The sequence below is a fragment of the Agrilus planipennis genome, unplaced genomic scaffold (assembly GCF_000699045.2).
Source record: "Agrilus planipennis isolate EAB-ADULT unplaced genomic scaffold, Apla_2.0 scaffold45, whole genome shotgun sequence".
Classification (NCBI taxonomy): domain Eukaryota; kingdom Metazoa; phylum Arthropoda; class Insecta; order Coleoptera; family Buprestidae; genus Agrilus; species Agrilus planipennis.
Window position 1 is genome coordinate 1,158,263 of NW_020438890.1, and position 10,882 is coordinate 1,169,144.

General features: G+C 35.6%; 1 protein-coding gene across 2 annotated transcripts in view; it reads right to left on the reverse strand.

Annotated features, from left to right (window-relative positions):
* The window catches only part of LOC112906841 (ELKS/Rab6-interacting/CAST family member 1-like), a 125,091-nt gene that overhangs the window by 12,009 nt on the left and 102,200 nt on the right, over positions 1–10,882 (reverse strand). For both annotated transcript variants that reach the window (XM_025981856.1, XM_025981857.1), the window contains exon 4: positions 6,063–6,211. In XM_025981856.1, the coding sequence (XP_025837641.1) occupies positions 6,063–6,211 (149 nt within the window). The remainder of the gene's footprint in view (positions 1–6,062; positions 6,212–10,882) is intronic.

The window sequence follows — 10,882 nt, forward strand, 5'->3', positions numbered from 1 at the left end:
GACTTCCTAGATTCGTTATTATTTTTGGCTACATATGCTTTTAAATAAAGCATATTCTTAAATTTTAACGAGGCAGTTTAAATAATTTTGCAAATGGTAATGTACACTTTTGTCTAGTTCTCGCTCGATGATCGGTGGAGAAATGAGATCCGCAGACAAATATGATTGAATTTGGAATTATGTTACGGCGCATCCTAATAAAGGGAAGGGGCATATCTCCAACTTCTTGAAACGAACAATAATATCATTGCAGAAGTGATTTCCTAAGAATTCTAGATGAATATTCGGATTTTTGGAGTATGATTACTGTTGGATGAAGAGGGCTAAAAGCCTTCGAAATAAGTTAATGAACTTTGTGAAATTCGGTGATTAATATTTCTGTATAAGAATCTGCAAGAATTTTTTCATGCAAAATTCAGAAATGAATAAATAATTTTTGATCAAATTGATCATCGATTTTATTTATAAAAATGTAAAATAAGTGTATTTTAGGACTTTATTGAATTCTCCATCATGACCTTAAATCTGCATAATACACAATTTTTATATTTATCCGTTGGCAGCCTTGTCAACAAAACGGCAGGCTTGCCACTACGTTTGCCTTTTGCATTTGTTCATGTTTCCTCTAGTTTTTAATTGTCCCAATAAATAGCGGTCAGAAAAGTATTCTACTAAGAACCAATATAATGTGAAAATTAGAAATGTATGGTNTTCTAAGAAAATTTTATGAAATTTTGAACCTAGATTGGTTTGGAGATGCTTTTTTCCCAAAAATATCGTTCCTTATAGTTATGATCAGTTTTCTTTGATATTTTCTTTCTTCTTTTGTCTAAAACTCATATTTCGTTTGTATGTTTTAGCTCCGTCATACGCCTCGTATACCGTAGGTGAAATGTGACACTTTGATTAGTTGAATCACTGACTTGGTGGATGTATTTAATACCATAATGTTACGGTAGGAGAAGACCAGAGAGTGTTGTCGTTTCCATGTAGATACTTATTCCGTTTTAATAAATGCATAACATTGTAAAATACGTGACAACGACAATACTCACGAAGTTTGTAGGGAAGTGAAGACAGTTTGACATCATTCTTACCCACCTTGAAAATTTAAAATGGGACGATTTTAATATTTAGTTAATTAGATTGATAAGGATCGCAAAGCTTTGGTGACTGAAACGCGTCAGTTTTTCATTTTTCTACACCTCAACTGCTAAAAACACATAATGGGCAAATACATCGCTTTTAAATTCTTCAGTGATATAATATTCCATTCTCAACTAGAGAACTATTGACTATTTTACATTTGGATTGGAAATTTGCCTCAAGGATTGGAATTCATTACTTCAATTAGGTTATTCGAGAAAAATATAGCCACCAGACAGTTAGTCTGATGAAAAACGCGATTACTGTAATGCCAAGACTACGCACCTCTAAATGAACAACCCCAAATTTGTGGAGAAGTCCAAATAGTTTGATATCATTCCTACTCACCTTGAAAATATAAAATGAAACCACTTCAATGTTAAATTAGATTGATAAAAGTCCCAAGACTTTGGTGAGCAAAAGGTCTTAATTTTTCATATTCCTACTCCTACTTCATATGTCATCATCATCATAAGATTGTCAGTCCTAAGACTGGTTGGACACGCACTTCCACTCTTTCCTATCCTGAGCTAATCTTCGCATTTCCCTAAAACTAGAACGATTCACATCCTTAACGATTTGCGAACAATAATCTAATCTAGATCTACCTCTACTCCTCTTAACTCTTTTTTGTGCCTCTAATATGTCTCTGACTAGACCTTCATGCCTGAGAAGATGTCCTACCAACCTATCTCGCCTATTATTGGATTCAATAGGGTCCTTTGTTCTCCTATTCTTCCTAATACCTCTTTATTTCTAACCTTCTCTGTCCACGGTATCCTCATCATTCGCCTGTAACACCACATTTCAAACTTCATATGTAACACACAATATACATCTCTCGAATGGAAAAATCTTTTTTAAACTCTTCATTTATATAACATCCATTGACAATTGGACAAGTATTAACTCATGAAGTGAGTGCTGTCTTGTCTTACCATAACTTTCTAATCCCATGGATATCAGTCAAATCAGTGCGGAGATGCTATTGAACATGCGTGCGTTACCCGTAAAAAAGAAAGGCATCCTTGGTAAGAAATTTTAACTAAAACTATTTTGGTATGTCAGTTTCACATCATTATAGAGACATTACAAAATTGCATTTTATTTTTGTGTTTTCCTAACTCATTTACTAATCACGAAAGGTAATAAAATTTATAATCTGTATTTGCTAAGAGAGGATCAAATTAAAATAGTAATGATCAGTTTTTTGAACAACTTATAGAATTTTAGCAGCTTTTTTCTAGCAGTATTTTCAATACGTTTAAGATACATACTTGCGTAATATGTGGAATAAAAAAAAACTACTAAAATATCTATCATCTTATTAATTTTCAGTCGTAATAGCTAAAGTTTCAATGACGTAAATATATAGCATGGCCTACATTGCAATAAGAAAATGAAAATTCTTATCTGCCCTAAGGACAATCCACTATTAAACTGTTGGCATCATCCCACGAAGCATCAATTAAGGCAGAGCCGTTATAACGTCGTCAACAACCCTCTAGGTCAGAGGCGCGTCAGTCAGGAGCCGGACGTTATGCCCGGAGAAACCCGAACAACGCACTCTGACTTACATGGAAAACCCCTTCTGGCAACCAACGATTAATTATTCACGCAAATGGGGTGCAAAACTTCAAATCTTACGATTTTGCTGGTTTTGGATTTAAAAGCTTACGCGATGAATAAGCGAATTGCTTATACTGTCACATCTCGATTAACGAAGAATGGAGACTGATTTTTACTTTGCTCTAAAGCAAAAATTATTTTCCTACTCCTTTTATAGGTTAAAAAAAATTAAAACACTTTTTAAAAGAGAGACCGTCGCAAATTTGATTAATTTAGAATTGCTGCAAATTAAATGCCCAGTAAAAGAGAAACATTTCCCAGTTAAAAATATAGTTTGAATGATAAATGAAGTTCAATCCAGCCTAAATTTCCGCGTACTAAATAAAAGATTGTTTTGTCAAGTAGATTAGTTCGAAAGTTCAGTAATTTCGGTGCAGTAAATAAAACAGAAATATCGACTCAGTAATTAAAATGTCAGCAAAATACTTTAACAATAAACTAGTTTAAAACATTATAAAATATGTATATTATCTCTCCCCTACCATAAGGATTAAATTTTGCTACTGTAAATTGTACTGTAAACTGCTTGTGTATCATTTAAATATATATATTTTACTAAGAATTTATTATGGCCAATAACAGGTAACTGTATACCTTGTCAAACGCGGCAATCCTAAACATCAGTATAAATAAATAAATTTGCGCAAGAGAAATCATAATTCGGTTTTTAGCGTGTCCACCCATCACTTCAGACAACCTATTCCGACGGTTCACCCCCCACCCTTAACCTTTTTTCCCTTCTCAACCCTCTCCCTAATCCCAACATTCCAATCTCTTCCCGGGAATGAGTAACCCTCAGGGCTTATCTCCCCACTCGAGGAAGGGTTTTAGTCGAAAAAACTCCGACACTGCTTCCCTTCAGGGGCTGTCTTTTGAAGATTTCCCTTCCTCTACAATAATCTAAACAAAAAAAAAGAGAATTTGTCACTTCGCTTTTTAGCGCGAGTTTCCACCCATCACTTCAGAGGTGGACTACCTACTTGGACGGCTTCCCTCCTCAAATACTCCCTTCTCCCCCCACACACTCAACTCGTTTCCCAATTCAATCCTCTTTCTACACCCAACCTTTTCCTCAGAAAGTGTCTTTTGAACATTTTCCCTCCACGAGAATAATCTAAACAAAAAAAGAGAAATTGTCAGTCCGCATCCAGCGTCAGAGGTGGAAGGAAATCTGAAGAAGTTCGTCACTAGTGCTAGCGAAACGTTAGGAAACTCCAACACATAACAACCTTTCAATCCGAATTAAAATTGCACAGTTCACCTACTGGCCGCGAAAGTTTTCGCAGATTGTGAGACGCCTCTACGAGGATGAGACTTATAAACAGTATCAACAACTGGACAAAGTAAGAAAGCAGAAAGCGTCCTTACACAAAACTTGATGTTCCTATGCCGTTGCCGAAACAACAATAACAACAACAACACGATCTACGCCAAGATTGAGAAGACCAATCTCCGAGAACGAATTCACAACACACGTTGTGGCCTGGCGAAGACGGATGAAGAACTTCTTGATCTACACCTGACACTAAGCAATAGAATCATGCAACAAAACACGACTGAAGTGGGACAGGATGGACGTAATCTCATATTCCAATATGAAAAGTTTCAAAAGAGGCAGATTTCTCGTGGTCAATCTGACGGAGAGGGTGCTGGCCAAAGAAGGAAACTTTGCAATCACTCCTGCACGGAAGCAATTATCAAACAGGTATCACACGAGGGCTCAGAAGGAATACAAATTGAGAAATCCAATATCCTCAGGAAGGCACAGCCTTCCAGAAGCAACCTCAGTAGGAATGAAGCAGTCGCACTGCGAAACCTAAACAGGGATGAGAATATTATCATACTCCTAGCCGACAATGGAAATGCAACCGTTCTTTTGAAGACCTTAGAATATTGAGGAAGACCGAGGATGATTAAGGAACTCTTGGATCCGGAAAGCTACAAACCCCTGAGGAAAGACCCAACGCAAGCGAGATTATTCCTTGTTAACCGACTCATTAAGTCATCATCCCTACTTGCAGACGTCTAAAAGCGTATTCTGAGGGCAGAGACTGTTCCACCGAGGCTATTTGGAATACCCAAGACCCACAAGGCTATTGTTCCCCTCAGACCGATAGTAAGCGCCCCGGATTACCAACATAGCGAAACACTTGGTATCGCTGATGCTGTCTATGGAAAGGAGTACCTATTGCACCAAGGACTTCGCGGACTTTGTATGCCGGGTCTGAGACATTAACAGTGAACCAGGAGACATCTTTGTAAGCTGCAATACCGCCTCGCTGTTCACCAAAGTACCGCTGACAGGGTGCTTTGACCTGGTGACTAAGATCTTCCCTGCCGACATCTATAAGTTCTTTGAGGTTTGCTTCACTGGAAGCTAGTTCGTGTGGAATGGGGAAGTCTACGAGCAGATAGATGGGGTAGTAACGGGATGCCCACTAAGTCCGGCCATAACCAATATCTTTATAGAACACTGAGAAGAGACCTATCGGGACCAACCAACCGCTTGGTTCCGATACGTGGAAGACACCTTTGTAATTTGGAAACACAAAGTGGAAAAGTTGAACACCTGAACAGACAACGTCCAGTTCAGGTATCTACATGTCTTATCCAACCACCACCCAAGTCAGAAGTACGGTATCATCAAGACTTTGAACGAACGAGCTATAAGGATCTGCGAACTGGTAAACCTGCAGGCGGAACTCGAACACTAAACGACTGCCTTCAAGTCCAATGGTAACTCGTTCTTAAAAGGAACTTTCGTTCGTAGAAGTACATGTGGAAATGTTCAAGAGTTTTAACCACAGCCAGTAACTCTCGACGAGTGACACAGCAATTTCATTCTTATTTCGAGAATGTTTTACTTTTCTTTCTGTCTAGTACTTGGGATGACATACCACCAAAATCCCCACATTACTAGCGTTGGCAACAAATCTTCAAGTTCGCTGTACTGTGAGTATGCCAAGATTAGGGCTCAAGAAACTGTAATCCTTAAATGTTCAAATGCTTTTTGGCATATACCCTTCTTTTGGGAAGATTCCTTTGAGACGTAAGCGGAAAAAGTAATTAAAATAGGAAAGCCAAAGGATCCCTCATGATTTTGATATTTAAATAAGCCTCTAGACTCTATAATAATAATAATAGTAATAATTTTCAAATATTTTATATATTTGAAATAACGATCTTCTATGTAAGAGTTTAACTTAAGGAGTCCAAATGCAAGAAAATCATTGGAATGTAAGGTATTTACAACAAGAACTGAAAATTAAAAGAATTGAATGGCTACCTTGATGGTATCCCTCAGAATAGTTATTTCTCGCGTTAGGTGTTCATTTTCCTGATATAAAGCTTCCATTTGTTGCTGCATTTCAACACTCGGCCCACGCATTCTCATTCGAAGTTCCTCTTCCAGCTGCCTGACCAACATTGCTTGTTTCTGAAACAAAACAAAAAAGGTTAATTGGCGGAATTAACCTATAACTTAGTAGATATTTAACTAACAGCGAAATGGTTTATCGTTCTAATCAATAAATTAATCAGTATATATAACAAAAATACGTTTAGTTACAACCGAATCCCACAGCCTATTGAAGGTTATTTGGTAAGATAGCTTCCACCTACTGTCCATGAAGGTTTCGGTTTTCAGCTGCAGGGGTTGGTTTCAAAGATACTTAAGCGAAGCGAGGGTAATCTGACTTGTGTGAAAATAAAAATGAACAGCCTTGTTTTGTTTCGTGGATATTTGCATATCCACCTAATTTAATTCCAAAATGGGTTGAAAGTTAAAAGTATCGGACCGTTGTTAACATTTCATATTAATACATTGTAAAGTTATAATATATTTTGTTCCCCATAAGCTTATAATCTACGCTCTACATTGATCCACCTGTATATATCACACTTTGTTATTAACAGAAGTCAGTTGTTTCTGTGAAGTATATATAAATTTATGACGTATTCCTTCAGAGAGATGCGCAACCCCATAAAAATTATATTCCTAGTGAAGTAAGGTTTTGTAAACTTTAAATAAATAAGTAAAGAATTAAAGAATATAAAATAATAAGATATGCGTCGATTCCATTATTTGCCAGCGTTTAATAGACCCCCTAGGTACATGTTACTACGAGTTACGATTAGATATAACATTAAAAGAATGTTTGAATTTATTTCGCCCCTACAGATAACCTCAAATTAATGTTGTTGCTGTCACTCAATCGCTGGGAATCAAACCCGGGCCCTTAGTTACCCTGCCACTAAGCTGCAAGGAGGTAACTGCAACATTTTTAATGATTATTACTAATTATTATATCAATGTACAAATAATCATTATTAATCATTGGTTTGGTGATACTGCGACCTATACTCTTAGATACGTGTAGTCGGTGTTGCTGCTCTTACCTCCTTATAGCATCGTGGTAGAGTATTGGTGCGTAATACTAGGGGCTCGGGTTCGATTCCCGGCAACGAAGTGACAGTAGTGACAATTTTTCCTCATTAATTTGAGGTAATCTGTAGTTGGTAAAATTAATTCAAGCATTAATTCTCTAATACGCTGCATTAACGCCACAAAAATTCAATGTGTCTCATTAAAAGTATCTACTGAATTGCAATATAATGCAAAGTTGTCTTTTGATACAAATAATTTCAGTTATGTGGTAAAATAATTGTTTATAATGCAAACTTCAAATCGTTTATTTACTATATACGTATGGGGTGCTCTATTATAAAATTTGCACTACGCAGTCCCAAATAATATTATAAATGCGAACATGAGTTCGTTTGTTTATTACGATTTCACGCCTTAACTACTCAACCGATCATCACGAAATTTTGTACACACATTGCCAGGGGTACAGAAAAGGACATACGGTACAATTTATCCAGAAAACAGTACTGAAAAATTATTTTTATAGGGTCATCGATGATCATTCACACGGGTGAAACCTAGTAGATAATAAAACTCAAAAGGTCTTTTGCCGCGTTCTCTATGGAATATAGCAGGGGTCAAGGCAGAAAATATTTTCTCATAAAAGAGCATTGATGCATAAACCCAAAAGTACCGGGTTTAATTTCGGGCGAGGGTGTGACAACAGCAACAATTCTTCTTCATTAACTTGAGGTAATTTATAAATCTGATTTTTATATTTCATGACGAAATATTGATCATGAAAAAAAATTTCTCATACATTTAGTACTTATACAATGTAAAATCAATACTTTAGTAGGAGAGGATTGGTAGTAAATAGAAAGAATATTGTAAGTAGATAAATACCGACTTATACGAAATACCTACACATGGAAGTACAGGTAATTGGGGGAAAAAGCCAGTCATTAGTGAGGGGTGAATGCAAGATTAAAAAAAATATAGAACTTAGCAAAAATAAATAATGTTTGCAAATATTTTTTTTTTGCGACACATATTTTGCTGGCGTAGTCAGGTCAAAAATTGAAACCTAAAAATTATTTTCATTACTCCTGGTCCCTTCGGCTTTCTGGGCCCAACATGAAAATGACCTTGTCGCTGATAACAAATGTATACCGAGAAAGGATCTTTAAGTATTTTTCTGTTATTTTCAAATTTTAAGCTGATGCAGGTATAATTTTACATAGCACTTTCAACAATGTTCTCTTAATAGTTGTAGCAGGCACAATTTAGACTCATTCTGTCGACAAACTATTTAAAAAGTTACATGTAATTATGAAAACGTAAAATGAAAAAAATGTGCGAAAATTCTCACACATTTCGGGAGGAAGGTTAGAACCACCCATACCCTCCCCTGCGTTTACGCTTGGAATATAGGTTTTGTATATTGTGAATTGGAGATTTCGGATCAATTGGCGAGCGCCCCCTTCCTCGCTTGTTCCCACTAATAGAGCGGACTGATTAATCCTAAAAGCTAATTTTTGAATCTAAATTGCTTAAATGCTTTACGTTCAACTGAAAAATAACATAGGACTTCTGGATATTAATTTTCTTTCTCTATTGCTTGGTGCGAAGCTTATACAAAATTTCTAAATGTCTAAATAACAGTATGTTCGCCTCTGCTATATCTTGTCGACATAAGGATTATATAAGAAAGATTTTCGTTGATTGCACTCCTGGGGCCGCATTCTCTTAAAGTAATACAATCCAAAAGTTAGAGTTTTGTACAGCTTTAGTGTCATTTTGTAATTTGAATAGCAGTTAAAACATTATCCTTTCTTAAAAATAATTTTTATTAGTTGTAATAAAATGCATTTAAATATCATGCAGCATTTCTTTTTCCTTGTGAGTATTTTTTCTTTTGAGTAATCTTTAATTTATCTACGTATGTTACTAAGTATTTTATCCTGACATTAGGTTTTAGATATTATTGCAAAATGTTTTACCACTTTGCTGCTGCTACTTCTAATGCATAGCTATTAAGACACTAATTTGTGAGAGGTCCGCAAAAATCTCTTTCCAGTTACGTTTTTATTTAACCCTGTAAAAGCATCGTGAATTTGACGAACGTAAGTGGCATCATAGGTCCATTTATGACTCCAATAAAAAATGTTGCATAATTGGTATAACATTCATATATTTTACTTTAAAGCAAATAAACAAGCATTTATTTATCAATATCATTTAATATAGTTTTAATGAAATGAGATCTTCCTTCACAAGAGAATTTACACGCATACCTAATCAAATTCATTCATGAGCCCAATACACATGTATCACAATTTATATGTAAATGCTACAATGAAATAAATGTGGTTATTACAGAGGAACGGTGGTATATGAGCTAAAATAATTCTAAGTGTAATACTTATTAGACGGGGCAGAAAAAATAAATAACCATTTTTTGGAGTTTATTTTGACCCCGCTATGAAGAATTAAAATTTCGCTTTCAGAAAAGCAGATATTGCTTCATTGCGGTAAGGGACTAACCAGCAACAATCAGCGTTGCCAAATGAATTTCTTTTTTTTAGAAGTGTGTGGAAGTGAATGGAAACTAGTTTGTTAGTACAAACAGCCATAAAATTGTCATTTCCAAATATTGAGAGCAGATAGTGCTTACGAATTCCTTTTTACAAAATACCTTAACCAAAATATATAATTTGTCGAATAGCCTAAAAATCTTCGTTCCTACAAGGTGTTCGACGATACCACAGCTTGTTTTTGTTCACGGTACGTTTAACGTCGGATTTTGAGAGAAGAATCCGCACAAAATATCATTAAAAACTCATAAATTTACGTAGAATATTATTATAGTGATTGCGATTACGTCAGCAAGCATGTTATGCAAACCATGTGAGTTTGTGTTGTTAGCTTTTCCTATTGTTAGCTTTTCCTTTGAATGCTCAACACTGTCGTTTTGTTATGAGCGAGCGAACGGCGTCACGACGTCTGTCACGAAATGTGCGCGCGGAAAAAGCTATTATTTTGTATGGGGTCCCTCCTACGACGCAATTACAGTATCGATTCTGGATGCCAATAACACATAAAGGGTAATCCCTAAAAAGGGAGTTTCAGAATAAAATTTAACGACGGGAAAGTTTTTTCTATCAAATGCGTATCGCCATTTCGAACTTGTTGGTTCTCATCAACACACTGTAATAGGCGGTTTCGGAAGAATACCTACCATGAACTTATTGCTCTGTTTGGCATGCGTGTCTTATATAGCAGATTTTCCGCTAAACAATTTCTCCACTTTCTTCAAATTATGTAAGCATTCACATATACGAGGATCGTTTCTAATTCCGTCTCGGATATGACATAAATAAAAATCATGTTATGTAGTTTTTTTCAGGGTGGCGGTCAATAGAAAAAGAGAACGAAAACATTATAAACTTTTTAGATTTAACAATAAAACATGATAAACAGGGCAGCATTACCATAAACTGGTTTACAAAAAATGTATAGCCAGGGAGATATTTAAATTATAATTCACATGCACCGAGTAAATATAAAAAAAGTGTTATTTCTGCACTTGCTGACAGAACAGTAATCTTATCAAATCCAGCATATAGATCAGAAAACTAAAAAAAGTACCTACGAAACATATTAAACAAAAATACCCATCCAAAAAAATCTATGCACCTATAATTAAAAAACTAATTCACCAAATTTACAATCCCTCGA